The 26,232-nt window shown below is 48.9% G+C and overlaps 1 protein-coding gene across 5 annotated transcripts; it reads right to left on the reverse strand.

Annotated features, from left to right (window-relative positions):
- Positions 1-2,719: 2,719 nt before the first annotated feature.
- Positions 2,720-18,553, reverse strand: LOC146220001 (transcriptional activator MN1-like). Of its 5 annotated transcripts, none has more exons than XM_084695090.1 (2): positions 13,902-18,553; positions 2,720-2,992 (listed from the first exon to the last, which is right to left on the reverse strand). In XM_084695090.1, exons 1-2 carry the CDS (start codon positions 17,485-17,487, stop codon positions 2,772-2,774), a joined length of 3,807 nt encoding a protein of 1,268 aa, XP_084551216.1. In that variant the 5' UTR covers positions 17,488-18,553; the 3' UTR covers positions 2,720-2,771. The 5 variants fall into 5 exon arrangements, with proteins under 5 accessions (XP_084551216.1, XP_084551219.1, XP_084551220.1 ...); XM_084695093.1 differs by lacking the exon at positions 2,720-2,992 and adding an exon at positions 9,796-10,171; XM_084695094.1 differs by lacking the exon at positions 2,720-2,992 and adding an exon at positions 9,796-10,176.
- Between the last annotated feature and the right edge of the window lie 7,679 nt (positions 18,554-26,232).

Raw genomic sequence — 26,232 nt, forward strand, 5'->3', positions numbered from 1 at the left:
CCTCGAGGAGAGGGCTTTGACGGGAGGCATGTCCCGGGCTGCGAAGCTGCTCTCCTCTCTCCTCCAGGACCGTGGGCTTTCAGGCTGATCGTGAGGAGGGGTCAATTTGTTTTGTGACTTTATGCGTCTGGCCAGGGTGGAGTCACAGAAAGTGGTGGACTGGAGCTGTCGGACGGGTGAAAACTGAGCACACACAGAGACATATTAAGACACACACACACGCACACCTAAGGGAGTGCTTGATGAAATCCAGCACCTTGGCATGAACCAACACAAAGCACAAAGGAACAGCGATCAGGCTTTAGTCAACAAAGGAGCTCCACTTAAACTGCTGTGTGCTCCGTCAACACTGAGCCAAACCCAGCCCATCCAGCCTGACACATCAGGCGTGTCGCACAGACGCTCCAATACCAGTCTGACCAGGAGAGAGCCCTGGGTGAACACAAGCCATCACGCCAGTCCTACCTGCTGGCTGAAGACTTCAGGTGGAGGAAGGAACGACGGAACGAAACCATCGTGTTCACTGAGCAGAAAGCCTAGTGTGTGTGTGTGTGTGTGTGTGTGTGTGTCGGTTTTGTAATGCTTGGGCAGAGTTCACACTCTTCCTGATGTGGTTCATTGCGTGCTTCATGATCAAGTGTCTGTCTGTGTGTGTGTCTACAAGGCACACACACAGCACAGGAGACAGGTGTGTGTGTGTGTGTGTGTGTGTGTGTGTGGCTGCAGGTTGATCACTAGCTCTGTTCGACAGCATTGGGTCTCCACCTCAGGGCTGGCTCTCTAGGGGACTATTGATTCCCATTAAGCATCCATGCAGATGGCCAATAAAGAGCAGGAGAATAAGAGAGAGGCCTGGGGAGGGAGGGAGGGAGGGAGGGAGGGAGGGAGGGAGGGAGGGAGGGAGGGAGGGAGGGAGGGAGGGAGGGAGGGAGGGAGGGAGGGAGGGAGGGAGGGAGGGAGGGAGGGAGGGAGGGAGGGAGGGAGGGAGGGAGGGAGGGAGGGAGGGAGGGAGGGAGGGAGGGAGGGAGGGAGGGATCATTATAAGGAAAGCTTAGATTCTCCTTCTAAATGCATATGTTTTTGTATATCCTCTCTTCAGAACCTGAAACTGAAGCATTTGTTTTGGGGTTTGTCATTTTAGACAGAAATGCACATTTAGGCCATGAGTCAAAGTAATCTCATAAGATGTTATAGTAATACTTTGTAAATGTGGAAAATGAAAGATTCGTTTTTTTCCTACGGTGACAGAGATACATGATTTAATTTAAATAAAAATACAAATAGTAAATGAAGACTATTAGTCACATAGAAGTCACCATTACCGTCATATTTATTGTTATTTTAGTTACTCAATAAAACATATACAGATATATACAATATGCAGGAAAACAGACGACTGCACTTTACATATTATTAAAAAAAGAAAACAAAGAAAAATCAGTTTGTAAATTGCCGTCACAGTCCTCCTTCCACTGTTTCAGAAATTCAAATTCAACTGAAGCTTTATTTAAAGATTACAAGATTGCCTAACACACAGCAAATGTTCTCTTATATTACATGTGCAATACCAATACTCTTTTTCAATTCCCTTATTAAACAGTTCCTTAACCTCTGTTAAACCTCTCATTGGCTGTGAGGTATACCAGTGGATGAGTCTATTACAGGAGAGTTTGAGAAATAAAGAGTTTCAGAGGAGAGGAGAGGAGAGAGAGAGGGAGGAGGGAAATGATTATGTTCAGAAACCTGTATTCCACGGTCTTTTTCATCTCAAAGAACCTCTAAAATAGCATCAGCAGCAAAGAAAGTAGAAAATTGACTTCTATTGAAAGGCAATAGTGTTCAGAAATCTCTTTGTGGTGTTTTTGCCTTGAATCCCTCCTGCCTCCTGCCTCCTGCCTCCTCCCTCCTCCCTCCTGCCTCCTGCCTCCTGCCTCCTGCCTCCTCCCTCCTCCCTCCTCCCTCCTCCCTCCTGCCTCCTCCCTGTCAAGTTGAGGATAACTTTCTAACTAAACTGGTCTCTCATCAGTTCAACGTGAGAAGGACTGTGATACAGACACATGGAAAGGAGCTTCTCTAAACTCCAGGACTAGACCAAGGACTAGACCCTGGACCCAGGACCAGGACCAGGACCAGGACCCTGGTAGCAGGGATGGTATCACAGCTAGGACTAGCGGCCTGGATGGGAAGAGGCCACATCAAGCCGAACCCAGTGACTGCTCTGAACAGTCTTTCCCATGTAAAACACAGTAAACAGACAACACACTGGTATCCCACCACAGCCAATGACAGCTTATGTTTCTCTTCTTTCCTCCCCCCACCCCCCCACCCTTCCTCCCTTTTACGTTCCTCTAGTTTTCTTAAAAAATAAAAAATAAAAACAACAAAAAAAAAAGTTTGATTTGAGGTCTTCCAGATGTGGGCGTCACAAGGTGGAGCCCAAGCTGTATTGTCCAGCGGGGTCTGTGTGTGTGTGTGTGTGTGTGTGTGTGTGTGTGTGCGTGTGTGGCCATGTATAGGTGTGTGTACACGTGTGTGTTTATTAGTGTATAAATGTCTCTCTCTCCCTGAACAGGCGAGAACATTTGCAGTCGCCTCGTTTTCACCATCTCTCCTTCCGTCATCCTCGTTGCTGTCGTCACTTCTGACCCCTCCTCGCCCCTTCCCCCCCTCCTCCCTTTCTCTCTCCCTCCTTCCTCTCTCCCACCCTCCCTCCCTCACTCACTCCCTCCCTCTCTCTCTCTCTCTCCCTCCCTGCCTCCCTTCCTCTCTGCTCAGGTGAGCGCCGCCACGAAGGTTCCGAAGCGGTTGGAGATGTCGGAGTGGAGGGATCGCCACGATGACACGGGGCCCCCTCGGCCCCCCTTGGTGTCCCCCAGCTCGTCTGTGCAGTGGACAGACAGGCACTGCAGGTGGCTCCCCCCTCCCCCGGCCCCCCCGCCGGCCCCCGGGGGGGCACCTCCACCTCCAGGCTTGCTCTGGGACAGGTCTGACTCTGAGGAAGGAGGAAAACAGAGAGAGAGAGAGAGAGAGGGTTAGGTTTGAGACGATCAACAAAAACAGACAGAAAACAAAACAAACCTGGAATACTAAATAAAAACGAATGTTTCGTCATTTACACATGGCACTGATGCCTGGGCTGTGTGCGTATGTACTCAACCCTGGCCCTCTCTTCAGAACTTGAAAGCCCACAGCTCAAAGTTACACAGAAATGTACCCCTCCCCCCCCCCCCCACCTTGCACGAGGTGACCAACACTCCTAGAAACCTCACCAAACACACAATCTCTCAGACAACTGTACAATCAGAGGAGCTCCCAAGCCGACCTCTGGTCCTGGGGTCAGAAGGCCCTGAGAAGGTCGACCTTTCACCCTGCTTGACCCAATTTACTGGTATAATGATCCTGAGCTGCTATCGACCCCATGCCACTGAGGTGTCAAACCTCATCTTAAATGGCCGCTCCGAGCCCCGGGAAAATCCATACATGGGTTTATGAAAGGTCGTACAGAAATCAAGCTGGCGGTTCTTGGGGGAGCGAGCGGGCGCTGACGGCTCAGATGAATGCCTCGTTCTGGGAGTGAAATCGCTAGTGCCGTGCAGGAAAAAATGAGAAGGAGGAAGATTGACGGGGGAGAGAAAGTGCTTGGTTAAACTCTAAAGGTAAGGTAGGTAAAAGCAGCACACGTCATCCGTCCTGATCTACGCCAGCCACCCTCGGGGAAGGGGGGGGGTGGTGGAAGCCGAGGCTGGGGAACGAGATGAGAGAGAGAGGCTTGCCTCGCTGGCTCTACGTCGGAGTCCTTCCAACGTTGTTCTAGAGAACTAGGGTACCCAGAATCCTCTCTGTTCCCTGACTGGGTGACAGTCTTCCTCCGTGCCTCTCTGAGTAGGCAGGAGATGTATATATATATATATATATATCTGTAGGTCTCTCTCTCTGTAGGTCTGTCTATATCTCTGTAGGTCTTTCTATATCTCTGTAGGTCTCTCTCTTTCTTTAGGTCTTTCTATATCTCTGTAGGTCTCTCCCTCTCTGTAGGTCTCTCTCTAGGTCTGTCTGTGTCCTTCGCTCGACAGGCTGTAACACCGACGTTAGACAGCACAGGCAACAGAGCCGGGGAAGGAAGGAGGAGACAGGGAAGGGGAGAAGGAGGAAGGTAAACAAGCAGGAAGGAAGGGAGTGAAGAAGGGAAGGAGTGTGAGATGGAGGGGGAAAGGGAGGGAGGGAGGGAGACAGAGTGGGGGTCTTGCCCCTAGCTTGTCTGGGCTGCGACCACTGGAATGGAAAAGCGGAGGGATTTGGTGAAAGGTCAGGCAACCAAGTCCTTGCTCTCTATACGTCCCTCCATCCCTCCCTCCCTTCCTCTCACCAAGCGCCCAGGGACAGGAGACGGAGGAGGTGGGGGTGGTGGAGGGATGAGAGGGGGGAAGGGGTTTGGGGATTAGCGGTGATGATGTTGGCAGAGGGTTCAGTCATACACCTCAGCACAGCAGACAACCATGCAGGGGGCCTGTACTGTACACCCTCTGCCTCCCCCCTTTCTCGTACCTCCCCCTAACTCCTCCCAGCCCCCCGACCCCCTACCTCCGTCTGTCTTCCCCCAGCACCGTGCCCCCCAGCTCCCCCCAGCAAGCAGGCAGCTAGCTGGGCTCAGCAGGACCCATACCGGCCTGGATAGCCAGCCAAGCGTTCCCCTGGCTCACTGATGACACACAGCAATCTGACAACACACACCGCCAACCTCCATCCCCGCCACATGCACACCAGCCTTCAGCTGCTGCTGTTCCACACACACACACACGCACACACGCACACATATGTATGCAAACATGCATGCATACACACACATGCGTGCACACACACGCAGGCACACTAACATGCATACACACACACGCACACAGACACACGACACTCAGATAGGCCCACGACTGACAGACATGGCCCCCAGCCTCATATATGCAAGGACAAGAAGTGTAAACACGCAGTCAGAGCATGTACTCAGCTTGCATACACTCAAACACACACACAAACTCATGCTTACACAAAAAACTCACACACGGTATTAAATTCTTAATTTAAAAATCTTTTTTCTATAGTACAGAACTAGAATTTCTTTGACTGGTAAATTGTATAAAATGCACCTCTGGAATATAGATTTTATTTTCAAAAACAAGGAATGTACTACTTGGGAATAATCCAGATATTTGTCGATTACTTCGTCCTACAAAACAACCACAATCACTCCCTCCCTGAATAGACTGGAGAGGAGATTTTATGGAAAATCTCCCCGATACACTTAAATGCTAAACATTATCCATGCCGGCATGTTCGCTCCAAAGTGGAAACCACGGTGTGAAATCTGCCATCACACAGACCTAAACCCCAAATCGCCGTGACATTTTACAAGCTGAGGAATCTTTTTTCTTATTTTTCAATAAAACCTATCTTGTTAAGGCTGTTCAATGACTCGCATTGTGTCTCCGCTGTGGATTTCATATCTCAATGATGCCCTGCTCATCCGAGCAAGCGTCTGTTTAGCATCAACACGGGGGGAATAGATCTCACATGGAGAACAATACCAACCAAAGCCGACTAAACCGAACCACAAATACAATTTAAATATCCTTTAACCACATTACAGTCAGCCTGGATCACGGCAACGACGTGTTAATAGAGAGGAGCTCAGCTGTAAGTGATACGCACCTCCACATCTCCCATGAGCGAGGGGAAATGATGTCACACAGGGTGATTTACGGCCTGGCGTGCACATGCAGGCTTGTATGAAGCCTGGCTGGAGAGCTGATGTACAGAGATGAACCGAGGCTTTTCCTGGCGTGCCGTGGCGAAGACCACTTCACACACACACACACACTCCACCTTCCAGGGTGACAGATACCAGTGTACGTGTCACACGACGCTGTTGATACATTCTGTCTCAACAACACAGGGCCTACGTCCAAAACACTTCCTGAAATCCTAACTGCTACTAATTCATTCTAAACTTACTGTGTGTGGTGGGGGGGGGGGGACGACAACAATTATATTGACGCTCGTAATAATTAGGGCCGCCGTCATTGTGCATCCTTTGATATTTGCATTAATAACCGAGTTCAATATGTGGTGCTTGTGTGACGAAGTGTGTGTGTGCCCGGGTGAGTAGAGTGTGGAAGAGCAAGACGGTGTGTGTGTGTGTGTATGTGTGTGTAAGTGTGTATGTGTGTGTGTGATTGAGCGGCCGAAAAAGACAGCGAGAGAAAGAGTAAAGAAAAGAGCGAGAGTAAATGTGTCTCTTGCTCTCCTTTGCAGCGCCTGCTCCGCAGAGCTGTCACATTGATTTCCCATGCCCCACAATCCCATGCGGCAGCCCCCCCTTTTTCCCTTTCTAACCCGAGCTCGACTTCCATGACGACACTTCACCTTCGACCTCCGCGTTACCCCGGGTCACGACCCCGGCACGGCGGAACACAAACCAGCCCTGCTCTTCCTCTCTGACAAAAGGGCCCGCAGTCCCTCTCCTCCTTCTCCTCCTCCTTCTCCTCCTTCTCCTCCATGACAGTGGGTGACTCCGGGTCAGATTCCTGTGGCATAACAACTACCTCCAGGGCCCTGCTGCGAAGACTGGCAACACAATGCACACAGCACAATACCAGGAGAACGAGCGGAGGCATAAAATAACAGACCCCGAGAATGCCGTCTATAGCATATTCAAATACCTCCCTTTCCCTAAAGACGGGCTTTGTCTGGGAGTCCAGGAGCTCAGGTTGTTTCCAGCCTGCGGCTGTCGCTCCCAGTGTGACGTGTGACCACAGTGAAAATAGAGAACGCAGGAACCCATCGCTCCAAAAGGTGCGGAGAGGGAAGGTATGTGTGAAGGGTAAGTAGATCTACAGAGAACTACAGCATAGGTAGGAAATCCCAGTATCCCAGAATGCCTTGGGGCTGGGGATGGTGAGGAGAGGGTGGGGGGGGGGCGGGGGGCTCATGGTATCTAAGGCACTCTGGGCCCCCCCCCGACTCCACCAACCCCCCCGCACACACTATGACCTTTGCTTCAGAGCAGAGCAGGGAGGAGAGGGTGGAGAGAGGAGAAGGGGGAGGAGGGGGGCACATTTCTCAAGCGAGGGCACAGAGGTTATTTTGGTTTGAATTTCCTCTCTGTTCCTGACTAGGCTGCTACAAGGAACAAGGAGGGGGAGGGGGGAGGAGTGGGAGGGAGGGGGGGGGGGTGAACCTGCCCAGACAGGCATGGCCTCGACACTCCTTAACAGCACTTCAGCAGTACACCCATTCCGTCCCCGGTACACACACACACACACACACACACTCACACACACACACACGCCGTACCTCCCCCTCAGGCCGCAAGACGCTCTCTTGGAAACTAAACTCAAATCGGAACAGGGGAAGTGATTTAGTGCCTCCTGCATAAATCAAAAGCACGTCCAGGAGCTGTCCACTGTGTCATCCACGCCCGTGACATATTGATCTACTTCCCTGTTTCAGTTTGGTCGCTGTGCTACACACTCTGTTTATGTCTGGATTTGTCTTTCTTTTTTTTGCCCACTTGGAAACCTCAAGCGTTTATGAAAACTGTGGGAGTTTAGGGATTAGGGGCATCTGCTGGAGGGGGCTAGGGTCAGGGGTCGGGGGGAGAAGGGGGGGAGGAGGGTGAACAGACGCCACAGTTTCCAACTCTGACACTGTCTGCACTTCTACTCATCCTGGAGAAATCAGATTGCATGTCCACGACAAAGACAAGTTTCTTTCGAAAGGTCTTAATTAAGGTAATTTACGATTTGTTTACAAAGATGTTATTAACAAATTTGATATCAACTAAACCGTGCACAGTAATTGACTATAATTAACAGTGTTCTAATTTGATGGATTACTCTGTTATTTAATAAATAAAAAACAGAGTAATAAAAAAGTACATCTTATGTATGACAAAAACTGCAATAAAAACTGTATAAATAAATATTTATTTAAACACATAAATAGTGCAGTTTTTGTGCTGTCAAATACGAATGAATACGGGCGACTTAAGATTTGATCTAGATTTCACTTTCAAGGCTGTCGTTTAAAAAACAAAAGATGAAAAAAAAGTGACTTAAAAATCTAAATATCCAAGGAAGAGAAAGGAAAGGTCCAGGAGAATGGAGCTGGGGAGAAAATGAAAGAATTCTTCTCTCCCGGCGATGCAAATGACAACCATCACCAAGACCCTCCTCGCCTTGAGAGTGAAACCTCAGATGTTACTTGAAAAAAAAAAAAAAAAAAACTTCTCTCTGTCTCGTTTTCTCTATCACTCCATCAACATGTGCCTCACTCTCTCCCGGCAAAAGGAACTCCAGTGTCATAACTCATTTGTCAGTTTTTCAATACAAATTAAAGATGCTTGACGACTACCTGAATGCCAAATAACATAACTGCTGCTGGCAGTGAGCGTGAACCACTACAAGCACACAAACACACGCACACACACACACCTTTACTGAACAGTGTGCAGTATTAGACTATACTAGATTATATACTATTTAACCAAGCAGGAGAACGTCATCTCCCACTGTAACATCTTTCTTTAGAGTTGGGAAAGCCAGCAAGCAAAAAAAGAAAAAAAAGGAAAATCTTTCCAGGCCTTTTCTGGACCCTGGCTAAACAAGAAGCTGGAAGAGCCGCCACATCCACCCCCTGCAGAACACCCCCTATCCCTGCGTCTCCCCAACACAAACGCAGTCTTCCTTTCCTGGCTCCGTCTGAAGGGGAAAATTCACCACATGCTGAGACAAGTTTTATTTTATTTCAACGCTGCTTCCCCAGGGAACGCAAAAACCCCGGATGAGCTTCTATTTTGAAGTCAGAAAATCCTGCAAAACGGTTGACACCTTTGTTCATCCTTCTCTAACCACAGCACTTAGACATGCCTCCTTTCACCAGCGCTCCTCTTCAATGTCTCACAAGACCCCCGGAAATAAAACATACACTGGATAGACACAAACACACACACACCTTTGAAATTATAAGATTATTCAAATAAATAAAAAAACCCTGAGAAAAATCCTTAAGTTTGATGTAATGTTATCTTTCGTGTCACAAGAACAAAGTGTTTTCCTCAGTTGACCCCTGGGAGGCTAAGCTATGGTCACCACACCGCCACCATCGCATGTGCGGACGACAAACACACAGCCTCACATTTCTATGTCCACAAACCTGACCTTTTCCAAACACACAAACACACACAGGGCTTCTCATTCAACTATTGTCACCCAGAAGTTAGGGGAGAATCTTGTTGAGAAAGACACAGACTAAGCAAACACACACAAAAAAAAAGACAAGACAAAGGTCTGGTTGTTATACTGGACTTTGTACCGTGTCAAACTTCTGCACGTACACTGAAGAATTACCTGAGACAACTTCTGCATACACCTCTCCTTGTCACCTACAGCTCTGCTGGATCTGTCAATAACCAAGTACACTCACAGGAGGTACACAGGAATGAAGACACCTTCAGGGACAAATATTACCAATGCTAATTGCTATTATTATGATAATGATGATTATTTCTGCAGCATGGGCGTGTGTGTGTGTGTGTGTGTGCATACATGTGTGTTCTGGGTGTGTGCATGTGTGTCTGTGCATACATGTGTGTTCTGGGTGTGTGCATGTGTGTGTTCTGGAGTAAGTCAATATAAAACACCTTGTAAATGATGGATCTGAAACAGAGTTGCCTAGAGCAGTGTTTTTTTGTTTTTTGTTTTTCGTTCGTGGAAGCAAATGTCAATCACATCATATTTTCGCTTCAAGAAAAGAAAAGGCCAAAATAGAAATGACTCATGTGATTTGTGGGTTGTTGTTATAGGAAATGTCAATATGATTAAAGTGTGATTTTAATAGATGAACAGAGGTGGGCAGTGACAGAACTCTCTTAGGACAGTTATTTAGCTGAAATGCCAATATGCCTGTTGAATTGGATTAACCAGTCCGCTAACAAGAATGGTTTAACCCAGTCCACTAAGTCTAGTTTCCAGTCAGTGTATCAACATGTTAGAGACATATAAGGTATGAGCAGCACAATCAGTCTGCTATGTGGTTCAAACTGTCGTCCACACAGACGGAAGAGGCCGGTAGAACTGACAGGATCATTTCCTACGCCCGCCAGCATGGACATTCCTCAAACCTATCCTCCAGTTCCGGAGCGAGACACAAAGACGAACATGAAGATGGGATGGGGGGGGGGGGGGGAGAAAAAATAGGAAAAGAAAATCGTCACAAATATTTGGACGAGTTTTGTTTACCCACAAGCTGAGTTGCTCGTGAATTAAGCCAGTTTGTTCTAGACGACAAGGCAAGCGCAGTGTCTGTGGGGGGGGTGGAGCACTTTCTGGCTCCAGGTCCCCCATCCACAACACACTTTACTGGACCTTGGTGAAGAGTTTCAGCCACATGCTAAACACACACACACACACACGCACGCTAACACACACACACGCTGACACATAAGCAGACTGGGCCAAATGTGGGTCCAGCAGGGGCCATTACTGGAGATTATTCCTTGAAACAGGCCCTAAGGAGCCTTTCACAGCATGGCTAGCAAGGACACAGGCTGAACAGGAACACAAGAAACACGCCACTTCACTCACCAGACTGAGACATCTCACTAGATCCTGTGTGTTTGCATTCTTGACGTAAATAGAGTTGGTCGCGGAGAGCGTTGTGAATGCTACTGGACACTAGTGGAAGCTTGCAAACAGAATTGTTTATTCTTTTCTCCTAACTGAAGACCTGTCTGACCAGCAGTTTGACTGAAAGGCTGAAGAACAGGAGATGTCCACCACTACACCTCTATCCTCTCCCAACCCTAACCACACACACCCCCACCTGCACCGTCAAAAGCCCACCAATCAAATCCCACCGTAACACCCCCCTCCCCAAACACACACACCCCTGACCAACTGCCTGCTAAACCGGGCTATTGAACCCAATTTCACCTAAAAAGTCTACAAACTGGTTTACTCAACCACTCTCGCTCCTTGTATTTGTGTCTCTAAGCCTTAACATCTCACCAGATGTTGATTAACTAACAGAACCTTCCGCACATCTGTCGGAAACACACATGAAAAAGTCACATCATCGAATTAATTATACTAGGAGACACATGCATATTAATATAATTAGCTATGTTGTCTGTATTTATTGATTGTGATTTGTATTATTATTTGTAATATAAGTTGGTCATTATACTTCTTTGTGTTGATCTTAAATTCAGCTGACTTTTATCCTTGGTGGTGCAATATTTATTAGGTTTCCATGTAGGCATTCTGATTCCGTCTCAAAATCCCCCCAAATTCGCCGCCCCTTCTCATGTGCAGCACTCAAATGAGAAACTGTCAAGAGCCGTGATTTGTGCTAACTAGCTATCGATCGCGCCACAACAGCGAGCGTTGTGTGCAAGCAGCGAGATGTAGCCCAAAGACGGGAGTGATGTGTGGAAAGCGAAGACTGAACACTCGCCAGGTTAATGTGAGGCCTACATGGACAGATCCAGAGTACAGATGGGCAGTGTGCAACAGAACACACGGGTTTGAGTCTCACCTGCTTAAAGCTACATTGGTGGCAAGAGAGCTGTAAGGCAATTGGTCACATCTCCTGTCCTCGTGCCTGCCAGGAACTTAAGTAGCCTAAAGTAAAGAAAGGCTTATAGACACGCACTTGTGTTTATTGGACCTAGTTTCTGATCCTGCTCTATAAAGATAAGTCCTAGATCCGCCCAAGCAGGAGATATACTTATGCTCAAGCTATTCAGGAAGTCGGGGCAGTGCTGTTATGTGTTGCCTGTTGATGAATGTAAAGCACTTAGCTAGACTTCGGATGCGTCCTTGCAAAAATGAACCAGACGGTTGGCTACATAATATGGATAGTGTGGTTGACTGCGCAGCCTCTTAAACAATGCGTCTTGACTCCAGATTCCGTGCCCTGCGCTCCCCCTCCCCTCGCAGCTCCCGCAGTTAGACAGAACAAAGGGACACTGAATACGCGCTGGGGGCTACCTATTCACATGAAGAAGAAGAAAAAACGGTTTCGGTGGCTCGTCTACGGCCGTGGCCATTGAATTATGCGCGTCTCTCGCCTTGCCTTTTGCAGCACAGACTAGCCATTTTAAAAGCCAATGCTCGATGGAAAATGAAAGCTTCTCAGAAAAAATAAAATAAACAGCAGGTTATTGCACTGAAACTAATAAACTATTTTAAAAACTGAAATTTAAGCTCAGCTGTAAAGACAATTACTTTGAAGAGATAACATAGTTGTGTATACAATTGTACGCCCGTATTTCTACAAGCAGCCAATATCGCAACGTTTTTATTCTATCCCATGTTGTCTCTTAATACCCTCAACATTACGAAGGATTACAAAACATGATGAATACTACTACTAAAAATACTGTTGCTACAACTACTACTAATCACTATTTAAAAATGATAATATCAATAGCCTACTAATAAAATATTATGAAGCCTAAACATGATTAAAATTAAAACGAAACTAATACTAATAATATCACATTACAAAGTGTATTATTTATGTTATTATTTCATACTGATTGTTATAAAAACCAGCAAAAATGTCTGGATACATGTTCCAATAACCATAATCACGCAGATAAACCGAAAGTGCATTGGTACAATTTACAATGCTCCTTTATATGGCTTAAACAAATGTTTCACCACTAATAATTCGACATAGATCTAAACTAAATTTCAAATTTGACCTCGAAAAGCACAATATACATACAACGATAGAATATTATACAACAAAGAATGTACCTATAAAATATCATGATTGTTTTTTTGTTTTTTTATCATAGGCCCACCATATTGTTATATTGTATTATCAATATATTGTTATTATCATTAGAGGTTGCCAAGTAAGCAACCCTTTCATTTTAATACTATTTAATTTATTGTATTATCTAATGTGCAATTCTAATTAGTTCTACAAGTTTTGCATGTCTTTATTTTTCTTCTTTCTTTAACAAAATAAATGGCTAGAGGTCTTAGGTAATTTTATTTGTATTTCCATTTAGTCAATGCTTTTATCCTCAATCTAAAATCAATTCAATTTTTCAAATCCGCATAATCCCATGGTAGTAACAAAAACAAACGTATTTCCAAAGAAGGGGAACCCCGCTGCGAAAACGCATCTCCTCAAAAAACGATTAATCTTCTCAGTGTAGTTGTTCCCCCTGAACACCCAGATAAAGAACCACAGGAAATGTTTACTTTTCTTGGGCTGTTCTTTTGAAGTTCCTCTAAGACGAAGGAATCCATAAAACACACTGCAGAAAAAAGGCAGGAGCTGTTTCAAAACAGCAATACCGAATATCAATTTTACATTCTTCTACACGCATATCTGACTTCCTGACTTTTAATTCCGTCCATTTTTGTTTTCAATGCTCTTAACTGAAAGCAAAGCTACAAATGAACTAAATGTATTTTCTATACTTCAAATAAAAGCTTGACAGACTAAATCCCGGCCAAATTATTCAAAATTAGGAATAGTAATCTGACATTTGCGTCCCAAAATCCGCACATTAGTTTAATACACTCACATTGCGGTCAAAGACTACGGCGCTCCTTTCAACCACACAGAAGAATAATAAAGAGTACACCCAACGGATAATTAATGCAAGTTTAGACACACACACACACACACACACACACACACACACACAAACCCTTCCAGGAGCTAAACGACAGTCCCGTAGAAAAACTAACCAAAAACGAACTACGAAATAGTTTTGCGTCGTTTTGACAAACGCTAGTACGTGTAGCAATGTTCCTATCAGGCCACAACAAGTGAGAAATAATGGACAGTAACGACCACCATGATTGTATATCACATTCAATTACCTTCTTTGCCGTTGCTCTGGCCCTTTGTTCTTTCCCAGGGTGCCATGGCCTTGTCATCTTCAGCCCCATCCATCATGGCCTTGTCGCTGGGCACGTACCAGGTGGCTTGCTGCTCCGCCATCAGTGTGTCAAGGTCAATAGTGCCCATTGAGTTCTTCCCAGCGTCCGGGCTGCAGCTCGCCAGCTCATTGTCTCCGTTCTGCGATGGACAGTCTCCGTTTTTTTTGCCGCCGTTCTTCACGGCCAGAGGCTGGTCCTCCGAGATGCTGAACTGTTGGCGCTGCAGCTGGATCTGGGCCTGCAGGATCTCCAGAGGGTGGATCTCGTCCTGGCCAGAGGTGCTGGACGGGGTGCGTACCTGCTCCATCCCGGGAGTGCCTGGGTGACCCCCTCCGTTGGCCCCAGCGCCCCCACCTCCGCTCAGTCCGTAGCCTTCTGGCGTCGAGGTAGTGTGATTGGTGAGGACCATGCCCATGGGCTGCTGTCCGTTCATCAGGCAATGCTCCCCCCTCTGCAGCTTGGGAGAGCTGGTCACCAGCGCGCCACGGCTGGGCTTGGAGGCCAGGCCTCCGCCCGCGTCCGAGCTGGACGACACCTCGTCCTCGTTGCTGTAGTGGGCGCTGACGTCATCGGGGAAGTCGACGCGCGGTGAGCTCCCGTCCGATTTGGTGACGCTCTGGATGCCGCTGTCCAGAGAGGACATGAGGTCTGGCTGGTCCCCCAGCATCAGGTCACCTCCCTTTCCCCATGAGGGGGACGGGAGGGGTTTCTCGTGGGGCGTCCCCCCACCCCTCTCCCCAACGCCAGCTGATGGTGTCTGCTGGCCTGGACTTACAACAGGGTTGCCGTTGTCAGAGGAAAAAAAAATCCCAGGGCTCACATGCCCGCTCTCCCTCTTCCTCCTCCCTCTCCCTCTCCCGCTCCCTGTTGTTGCTTTCCCCTCACTGCATGGGGTAGCGTCCATGTTGTAATTTGGGGAGAGGGCACTGGCTTCCCCCTGCGACGTCTGGGTTTGACCTGCAGGCTTAACGCTGCTATTCCCGGTGCCAGGCATCTGGCTGTTCTGGGAAGTGCCGCTCTGAAAATACTCAGGCGCCGCAGCACTGCCAGTCCCGTTGGCTGTGCTGCTATTAATGTCCTGCTCGTTCTGACTCAGTTTTCGCTTGCCCTCGTTTTGGTTCTTCTTGTTGAACGTTACGTTGAGGTTGGGGGCCCCCAGGCTAGCGATCATGTTCTGGCAGGCCGTGGATAGAGCCGCCAGGCAGCTCTGCCCGAAAACATTGTCTTTAGTGCTGGTTTTGCTGAAGTTCCCCAGAGAGAGGGCCCCAAGCTTGCTGACGGAGGAGCGCTGGCCCGGGGGGAACTCAGGCTGCGGAGGGTAGCTCCCTGGCGAGGTGTTCACACCCTGAGGAGCGCTGTGCGGAGGCCCCTGACGGTTGCCCCCCCCATAAGGAAACGTTGGTTGCGCTCCCATGGGCGGTGCGGGGAAGTCGGCCGGCCTCCGGTCAGGGGGGGCGTTGGGGTGCCCTACGCCGGCTCCGGGGGACTGCATCTGGGATAGGTTGCCCATGTTTCCCCCAAACTGAGAGTGCATGCCGGGCGAGTGGAGGGCCTGTCCGTGGCCTTCGCCCGGTATCCTCATGGGCTCCTGCATGCCCATCCCATTGATGCCCGGTCTGAACATCATGCCAGCTCCGTTCTGCGGCAGACCCATGTCGTGGGCACCGGCCTCGCCGCCGGTTCCCCCCATGCGCCGCGCCATCATCTCCCCCGGAGGGTGGGACCCGGGGAACCAGGCGTTCTCCTGAGTGACGTGGGGGATGTGCCCCTCGAAGCCGGGCATCCGTCCTCCGTTCTCCCGGTCGAAGCCGGGCTGGGGCATGCTCCCCACGGGGCCCCCGTGCACCATGGGACCCTGGGGGACGTCGCCGTGGTGACCCAGCTGCTGCAGGCTGGGCTGCCGCATCCTCTGCTGCTGGTTCCGAGACGCCATCTGCTTGATCATCATGGCGGCGTTCTGGCGCTGCTGCAGAGACTGCTGCTCCGGCCCGGCGTGCTGGAGCGGGCCCGGGGGGAACCCGTCGGACAAGGGCGGAGTGAACTCCCCGGGAAGGCCCGGGTAGGAGGAAGGGGACAGGTGGTTCTCCATGCCCTGCGGGGTGTGCATGCCTCCGCCCCACGTTCCACAGCCCTCTCCGCCGTGCGCGTTGGGGAACTCGAACCTGGGCCTTTTAGCCATGTTCATGTAGGGAGAGTCAAAGTGTTGCAGCCTCTGGTTGGGGGGCTGCTGGGAGGGAGGAGGGGGCGCCGGCTGTTGCATATTAAACATGGGCTCTCCGTAGGGATGCAAGGTTCTATTCTCCAGTCTGTGAATGGGATATTCAAACTGGTTGTGTTGGCCTGGCATCATGACCCCACCGTCCAGCATGTTGGGATTGGAGGAACCCGGTTCTGGCTGGGGGGGCCGGGGGAGGCCAGGGGGGCAGTTCTGCCGGGCTATCAATCCAGCCTGTTGTTGCTGCTGCATGAGGGGATGTCTGGAGTTCACCCCCGGGCCCTCCATCCCCACAGGCACCTTACGGCCATTACCGAACCGCTCGAAAAACACCCCGTGCTGGGGGGTGGGCGGGGGCTGCGGGGGCTGAGAGGGGGGCTGTTGGTGCCCTTTGGTGATGCCCTGCATCCCAGGGGTCCGAGGCATGGCGGGGTTGCCGGGGAAACTCCCGCCAGCCACCTGCCTTCCTGCCCCGAAATGGGGCAACTGAGAATCGGATTCTGAGGGGGAGAACACAGGAACGTCAAAGTGTCCTGACGGGGGCTCGCCGGGGAAATTATACTCAATACCCTCCACGGCTCCCTGGTTGGGCATCCGACGAGGTTCCAAGCCGTGGGACTCGGAAGAGGAGGAGGAAGAGGAGGGCAGGCCGTGAAAGGATGCTGCCCGATTGGGAGACTGGTCCAGGGGGAGGCAGGGGGCAGGGACTGCATGGTTGCCACTAGGGGGGCCGTGGTGCTGGAAGTCGGGCATGTTTCCAGATCTCTGCTGCTGCTGGGAGAAGCCGTCCCCTGCCTGGCCTTCAGATAGGGGGTCAAAGCCCTCTCCGAATCCCTGCTGGGGTCCCATGCCACTGTTGTTGTAGCCCATTAGCCTGCCGCCATGCAGGCAGGATGAGCTTGGGTCTGGGCCTCCAAAGCCCCCGCCAAAGTGAGGGTGGTGTTGGTGGGGGTGAGGCTGATGGCCGTGAGGGTGGCCTTGATGAGGTTGCTGGTTGTTAAAAAATCCATGCATGGGTCCCTGTTGCTGTTGCGGCTGTTGTTGAAGTCCGCCGCTCGCATGCATGTCCGAGTGTCCCCGCGGGTGAAACCCTCCGTACTGCTCCCCGTTCATGTTCATGTTGAGCCCCAGCATCGGGGGCTCGTTCAGCGGGCCCATGCCCGGCTCCACGGCTCCCGTCGGGCCACCGGAATGAAAGCCGGGGCTTTTATAATGGGAGCTCATGTTCAGTCTTGGTTGGTTTATGTTTCTTTCTGACTGGCCAGGGTTTCTGCTATTAATCTGAGAACCAAACTGATCCAGCCCAAACATACTCCTCTACTATCAATCCCACATGACATCGGCCGTCTGAGCGTGTCTCTGCTTTCCCAACCGTCTCCGAATGATTTAAGAAGAAGAAAAAAAATCCCTAGGAGACGATACGCTTTCAGACAGATATTAACTATTTTCCTATGTTCAATCGAGAATTGTGTTGTGAGAACTTCACGTGTACAGACTCACCGAATACGTGTTTAGGGTTTTATTCGCCTTTTCCAACTTTACTGTAGCGTCAAAAACCAGAGGGAGCGGAGAAGCCGTCTGAAGACGCACGCAGGTAGTGTCCTTGTTCGTTCTCGTGTAGGCTATTTGCACAGACGAGCTTGCTCCTTATTTTCTCCTTAAGGTCACAAACTGTATAAAATTGAAATTACTCTCAATACCAGTGACTCTGGTTCATTATCATATTCCAAGTTCTATATGCGCACATTTCTTCGTTCAAAACTTGCAACAACAAAAAAAACGACCTTCTACTTTATGAAATAAAATGTTCAACAAAAAAAAAGATTAAGTAGCGATATCTCCTCTTCTAGCATAATATTCCAGTTCACAGTCAGTTGTCTAAGAACGGCCAGTTTCGAATGTCTGCTGAAGAAGATCCCATTCTGGAGACGCAAAATAAAATCCGCCGGCAACCTGCACCGTTCCAAGAATGTATCTTGGTTGTAGTTTGCAGTCACCAAAACTATGTCCAACAGTTGTCTTTCAACGATTAAAATAACGCCCTCTTAACATGTTGACAAAAAACACTCATCGGCAAAGTCCACAAGAGGGGAAACATGGACCAGTTGGGTACCGAAGGACCGCTTTTACGCGATATTGTCCGCGAGCCTCAGGAGCGCACTACCCACACTCCACCACCTCCAAGCGGCTTAACAACATCCTTCACTCGGTCCCGGGCATATGCCTTCCGACAGCGCAGGCAGCGCTAAACCTCAATAGTAGGCTACTCTTTCCCTTTCGCTCTAATCTGCACTTCTGCTCCAGAGTCTGGTGTGGTCTATTCCAGCCGGGGGAGATTCGCAGATAGATCTCACTCTGGTCTGCCGCTTGGCGCTGTGTGAGATGAACGCGTCCAGGGAACCAGCAACAAGTTTTGCATTTCTGCAACCAATTCCATCCATGAAGCCCTATCCAATCAGAAGCTCGGCAGAGCAGCGCGGAGGGAGGGATCTTCTCTTAAGGTCGTCTGAGATATGGATGGAAATTGCAGGGAAACCGTGGTGAATAGCTTCAAAGTATGCCCTAATCTACCAGCAAGACTACTTGAATCCAAAGTACGATTCCATTTATTTCATTGAATTATATTTTCTAAATAGCCTGTGGTCATCCGAGTTTCATGTTCTTAAGAAAAATATACACAGGCCTACATATAGCCTACAGCACAACTTTGTATAGGCTGCAGCAACAACATTTGAACGACAAATAAACGACAAAAAGGTACAGGGTATAGACTAAATGTATTTCTTTATATTTAATAATGTGATAAACGAAGTAAGGCTCATTCAAAGCGGGGTGGTAACTAAAGCTTTGGTTAAACAAATGCAGGGCGCATTCACTGCCCCGGAGTTTGTAAACGCACTTTGAACGGCAAATTAACATTCCCATTCAGATTAACTGGATCATTACCATAATTCTGTTTACCTAATAAATGAATCATTCAAAGCCCCATTTGTCTTCTAAGTGAACTAGGATGTCAGAAAAGGAGACTCAACATGGCGAAGTAGATCATCTTTCTTCAGAATTTTGTAAAATTAATGGAATGATGTGAAAGCCTTAGATTTAAAAAAAATTAATAACTCTATTTCAAATGGACGAGCACGTGGCAAAGATTTTGGTGGGCTGTATATTATTTGATTTAAAGCCTGTGGTGGGAAAATGTTTGACTGGATCGACATATACGTCCCGGTTGTGATATATTGAGATAAAATAGTTCATACCAGTTCCGGGAAATGAAGATATTTTAAACCTACAACCACACAATATGGGAACCGTGATATGGGAGAGAGAGAGCGAGGGCGAGGGCGAGAGAGAGCGAGGGCGAGAGAGAGCGAGGGCGAGAGAGAGCGAGGGCGAGAGAGAGAAAGAGAGAGAGAGACAGAGAGACAGAGAGAGACAGAGAGAGAAGAGAGAAAGAGATTTCCTGGTCAATTCACACCAAAAGTCCCCCTTAAAGGTCGAGGATCTATTATAATCAATAGCAATCTTTTGAAGCTTTAGAAAACATCCTTGTAATCTAACATCGGAATTTGTTGGGGTTTCAATATGCGAAAGGTAGGCTATATGGACAGTATAGCTACAGTTTTATGGATAGTTGAATACATGAGCGATCGTAGTATTCAAGTAGCCTAGTAGATCGGGTAGATCTAATGAGACCCGTGGTGTTAATTCATCATCAGACCTGTACGTTTGCCCTTTTTAATAGCCTACTTGGGCTGGGAGGAATTGAAGGAATGTAACACAGAATAGACTAGCATCGTCCACATTATGAAGTCTTCTCTGTCTCATGTCCTACAAAGTAGGCTGAGAACAAATGTTGATTTGTAGGCTGTAAGGAACATATTTGCTACTTATTTAGGGCTTCCTACTTTGCAGACCAAAACGAAATCAAATGCTTCGATATTAATCAATATTAAACATACAATCTAATGTCCATATAACTGTTTAGATGCTACACATGCAAACAACTAGGACTAGTAGGCCTAACTATCCGCTATTAAAAGCTATCAAACAGGCTGATTCTCGGTCAAAACGAACGTCGTGGAATTTTTGTGCATGTATGGATGTAGTTTTTATGGTTAAGTACCGATAAGCACATAGAAATCAAAACACCAAGTTACATGCGAGTCCTTTCTTCAAGGCCCCTGTATAGTATAAAACGTTCCAACTTCTATCAAAAAGACATACTGCCCCCTAGCGGTTAAAGTCAGAACAAGGTACAATGGTGAAGAGCTTATGAAACACCTGACCGTATCCACTGAGGAAATAAATAACATACACTTTATTAAATATACACATATATTTCATTTAGTATGACAACTGTGTGTATGACAACTGAAAAATATAGAGTTGAAGATAGAGGGGAAGCGTTAGAGAGTCAGAGGAAGACTGACAAGGAGAGAGAAGCAGATTAAAGTAGGAGAGAGAGAGGCAGAGGGAGAGGCAGAGGAAGAGGCAGAGGCAAAAAGAGAGGGAGACAAGTAGAGATAGAGGGATAGAGGAAAAGAGAGGCATGGAAAGAGAGAGGCAGAGGGAGAGAGGTCGGCAGAGAGGGGGGAGAGAGGCAGGGGAGAGGTAGAGAGAGAGGGGGAGAGAGAGGTAGGGTGAAAGGCAGGGGGAGAGAGATAGGGAGAGAGGGGCAGTGGAAGAGAGGTAGGGAGAGGGGCGGAGAGAGGTAGGGAGAGGCAGGGTGAGAGGCAGGCGGAGAGAGGTTGGGAGTGAAGGGGTAGAGAGGGAGAGAGAGGGGGAGCGAGGCAGGGAGAGAGGAAGAGAGAGGCAGGGAGAGAGGAAGAGAGAGGCAGGGAGAGAGAGGCAGAGAGAGTTGGTGTTATCAGGTTTCCTCCTCCACTCCTCTCAAACAAAGAGTGCTTTTGTCAGAGGTGAACCTTGCATGCATTCAAGCACAGACCTGTCATTTTATCCCACTAAATGGTTCAGGTATTATATCATTAACTCATTTAGATGTGTTTTTTTCATTGCGAAAGCGTTTGGGAAACCCCCTTTGACTATTAAACCCTTGTTCGGGACACGGCATGATCACATAGGGATGGTGAACTATTCTCACTGCAGTTTAAAGTTGTTTTTGTGTTTCAGAGAATATGGCCGGACTGGTGGATAGGCCAGAGGGCTTTGGGCATATGGGGGGGGTGGGGGGTAAAGGGGCGAGGGGGTGAGGGGGCGAGGGGGTGAGGGGGTGAGGGCACGTGCTCAGGGCACACATCACTGCAGCTGACAGGATGTTTTGTGAAGGAGGAGAGAGCAGGAGAGGGCCAGAGAGGTGAGAACGAGAGCATGGAAGAGAGAGAGAGAGACAGAGAGAGATGAAATAAAGAAGAGATCAAAAGAAAGAGCCATAGAGAATACGAGAGAGATCTACCCTGATAGGGTAGCACATGTAATTTGCAGTGGGGACACTGCGATGAACAGTGTCTGGTGTACAAACTATTTCAGAACATGTCTGGGGCCTCTGCACACCCTAGGACTTAGACTTCACAACGTTCAACACTTCAGTCTCTCACCAGAAACACAATGTCCTCCTGAGCAGGGTCAGCGGCTGAAAGCAGAGTTACTGTGTGAGCAGCAGGGAGGAAAAATCCCTGATAACTCCTGGCACTACAGCTGAGTATTGACGGAATTGTTGTTTGGAATTTATCCCAAACAAACACAAACGTAAACGGGCACATTTTAGAAAAGCAAACTGCTGGCTTGGTCTCCTTTCACCCCTGGGGAGTCAACAGAAATGATGCGTTGACCTCCGTCGGCAGAATCGCCACCAACCAGCCCCGGACGACAGCCAGTCCAGAGGCCTCTCTCTAACTGTCACCACGCTCCTCTTCCCCACTGTGATTTACTCGTCAATTTGTCTCAATATTCAGCTCAGTAAGACAAGCAAGCAGAAGTGATCGTCCGTCCCCTCTCTCCTTAACTCATGGTGTTAACACCGCTCTTCCTTGGACAGACATATTACCGGAGGGTAGGGTGGTGAGGCGCAGGGCTGAAAGAGACAGTTCCTTCCCTTGTTAGGGGAGGGCGTCCTGTGACACGGACCCTGCGTGCCTCGCTTCTCTCTGCCCTGGGTCTGTCAGTCAACAGGGCCATCTCAGCACACAGGGTCAGGGAGGTTAAGCAGCATCTGTCATCCAGAGGAACGGCATTGTGTCGGGGGAAGGCAGGCCCAGAGACCCCCTCCCTCCTCTTTGTCTGGCTGACGGCTTCCCCACCTCTTCCCCCCTCTTCCGAGCACAACAGGAAGGACTCTGGAGAATCTCTGGGGCTCGGCTCGGCCCAGCTCGGAAGGTCAGGAAACACTCTGACATCACGGCCGTCCAAACCGGGGCCAAAAATAACTCGCCACCCCTCCAAGGCCTGTGGCCCCTGGACAAATGGGGCCCCTGGGGGGGTCACACGCAAGGGGGCGGCCGAGGCGGCTCCAGCCTCGCGCGGGCGTTTCCTGAGTCTCTGCCCGCCCGCCCCCCCGGTAATGCATCGCAAGCGTTGTGTAGCCTCACCCTGCCAAGCACACACAGCCCCCAAGACTCTGCATTACCTGGTTCCAAGGTAAAATATGTTTTTTTTTTTATTACATTTTAATGGCTACTTGTTAAAATCCTGAGCAGACAAGCACTCACACGCACAACTACATGAACGTTGTTCACCCCCCCTCCCCCTTCCTCCAGTATCCTTTTTAACAGGCAGTGAGTTCACACACATACACAACACACCCAATATCCATGTGTGTGTGTGTGTGTGTGTGAGGCGCCTCAGAACAGGCTGTGTGTGGGCGACTGCTCATCTCCCGTTATAGCAGCATTATCGTTCGCCTGTTCTGGGGCAGATATGACCTGTTTCCGAGCACCATGTGACCGTTCTCCACAAACAAGAATAAAACAGCGGATATCTCAGCCCGCACACTGGCAGCTCTTCCGGCTCCGCGGAACTGAGCGTGTTGTTTTTAGTTTGACCTCCGCAGCCTCCAGGAGACGGGACCGTCTTAGGCCTCTGAAGGGAAGTGAGTGTGCGTGTGCTCGTGTGAGAATTTGGACGAGTCTCCTACTTCGGGACAGGTCGTCTTGTTAACTATCTCAGTGAAATCTATTTTTTATGTCAGTTTTTTTTTCTTTTTCTGGAAGATCAAGTGATAGTAGATCATGGCTGGACAGTTGGACACAACTTTACAGAAACTTGCTTCTCATGCCAAGAGGTGTTTTACTCAATGTGACACTTTGGGTCTTTTTGACACCGCTGGCAAAGCTACAGAGCATTCTGTCATAGTTTGGGGAAGGGGGAGAGAGTGAAAGGGAGGGGGAGAGAGAAAGTGAAAGAGAATGAGAAAAACTTTGAAGATTCATGAGGCGCTAGGATTGCAGATAGGTCAAAGTTCATGTCAGCTCAGGTAAACTCAACAAAAAGTTGAAACACAAAAAAGAACAAGGCCAAACTTTTTGTATGTTGAATTTATTAGATATTTAAGTAGACCTTTCAAAAGCACAAAAAAAAAAAAAAATTCTACTGAAGGAAAAGGCACAACATTTCATCCATTCACTACCACATCCCCTGAATCTTAACAGATGATCAGAAACAATTAAAAGCTCGTCTTTTAGAAAATTTGACAACAGATTTCTGAAATCATGATCAGGCTAAACGGTTTCTTCTTGTGAAGACTACCTCCTCTCTTACCCACCACTTGCCAATCAATCACCGTCCCTACAGATGAACAGATCATTGTTCATACATGTCCGATTCAATACTAGGCTTTAGATCGATACCTTAAAACACTGATCAAACCAGGAGAACATTTTCTTTCTTTCGACTACATCACATCATCTGGGACACCACCACTGTCTGAAGTCTGTCGTTCAGGCAACTGGAGTCTCCCACCTCTTATTTTTTGGCTACGTTCGCTAGACGTAGAGATCTCCTAACTGCTGGTATGTCTGTATTGCCGTGTTGCCCCTGGGCTGAGCATGCTGAGTCAGAGCTGGATGCCTGAGACCATGGTCACATGATCCCTTCATACTCAGAGAACACGGTCACATGATCCCTTCATACTCAGAGACCATGGTCACATGATCTCTTCATACTCAGAGAACATGGTCACGTGATCTCTTCATACTCAGAGAACATGGTCACATGATCCCTTCATACTCAGAGAACATGGTCACATGATCCCTTCATACTCAGAGACCGTGGTCACGTGATCCCTTCATACTCAGAGAACACGGTCACGTGATCTCTTCATACTCAGAGAACATGGTCACATGATCTCTTCATACTCAGAGAACATGGTCACGTGATCCCTTCATACTCAGAGAACATGGTCACGTGATCCCTTCATACTCAGAGAACATGGTCACGTGATCACTTTATACTCAGAGAACATGGTCACATGATCCCTTCATACTCAGAGAACATGGTCACGTGATCCCTTCATACTCAGAGAACATGGTCACGTGATCACTTTATACTCAGAGACCATGGTCACATGATCCCTTCATATTGTTCGGGTGAGGGGTGAAATCGTCACTGCGGGCCCTTGCGTTCCTCCGCGATGCTTGGCACAGTACAAAAATATATTGTTTTAGGCAGCGTTAGTTGAGAGCTCTTGGTGAAAGCTTCTCAATACAAAACAATCGGTGTGCTACAGGAGTGTCTGTTTAGAGCCATGACTGAGGTATGGGAGACAGGCTGGAACACACACACATACACACACTTTCCAACACCCACATGCCTACACGGACAACCTCCACACAGACTCACAGAGTCACTGGTACAGTATACATGAGCCCCACATCGCTACACAACATCCAAAGACCAACTCCACGTGTGGACCGGCAACACTGTGCGGTAAAGGGGAACAAAAGGAGAAGAAGGAGAACGATCAGGTCATTCATTAGGCAGGTTGGGAGGATGTTGGATGTCAGTCTTCAAGTCGACGGCAGCGGGCTGCCGGGTGTTGATTCATATCTTGTCTCGATGTTAAGTGAATTAGAGATGAATGGATCCACACAAGTGTCGTACACCAGAACCCTAGAAACCCAGAGCACCAGGGGGAACTGGACCCAGGCAGAAGCTGCTGCATCGAGTGAAGAGTGGGGGCGGGGGGAGTAAACAGACTATGAAAAGCCTCACATTTTTTCATCCACTAGAGATCATTTCATGGCTAGGGTTCTGAATGGAGCAGGTCTCAGAGAGAGAGAGAGAGAAAAGGTTTGTGTGTAGGTGACACCTAAACAGAGAAAATAAAAGGTGTGTGTGTGTAGGTGACCCCTGGTAAGAGTGTGTGTGTCACACAGACATACGGGAGGTAGAGCTGTGGAGGCACAGTATATATGCTGTATACAGTAAGGCACCGCAGGGGGCAGGACTTGACTGGACCAGGGGGAGGGAGCTCTTCCTCTGGGCTGGGGGGTGATGAGTGAGGGTTCGCTGGGTGGAGGGGGATAAGGTTCCCCTGGGAGGGGGTGAGGGGTGCTGGGTGAGGGGCCCTGTGAGGGGGTGAGGGGCCTTGGGAGGGGGTGAGGGGCCCTGGGAGGGGGTGAGGGGCCCTGGGCACAGGGGCGGGAGGTAGACGGCGAGGTGAGCAGAGCAGATCGTGACAGAGAACGGCAGGGTGTGAGCACCATCTGCGACTGTTTTTCCACACGGCTTTTCTCCAGGGCGGATTCTCTCCTGAGGCATTCGTTAGAGGAGGAGGAGCCCGGTGTGTGTGTGTGTGTCAGGGAGTGTGTGGAGGGAAAACTGTCAAGTGCTGGAAACACTCTAAACACTCAGAAGCCCAGGTATCTTGGGTTGGGGGAGCCTGTATGGATGTGCCCAGCGTGAGCTGCAGAAACACCAGTCACCTGAAAGGCATCCACACCTGTGTGTGTGTGCGTGTGTTGATGTGCCTCGCTGCTCAGGTGTCTGAGAGACTGTGTGTGTTTGTGTGAATTTGCATGAGGGACTGGAGAGAGTAGACCTGTATGGACAGGTGACAGCAGGACTGTCAGGGCTAATAGGACACAGTGCTGGGAGAGGGGG

Source organism: Hypomesus nipponensis, chromosome 28 (genome assembly GCF_054491055.1).
Source record: "Hypomesus nipponensis isolate SF chromosome 28, ASM5449105v1, whole genome shotgun sequence".
Taxonomy (NCBI): Eukaryota; Metazoa; Chordata; class Actinopteri; order Osmeriformes; family Osmeridae; genus Hypomesus; species Hypomesus nipponensis.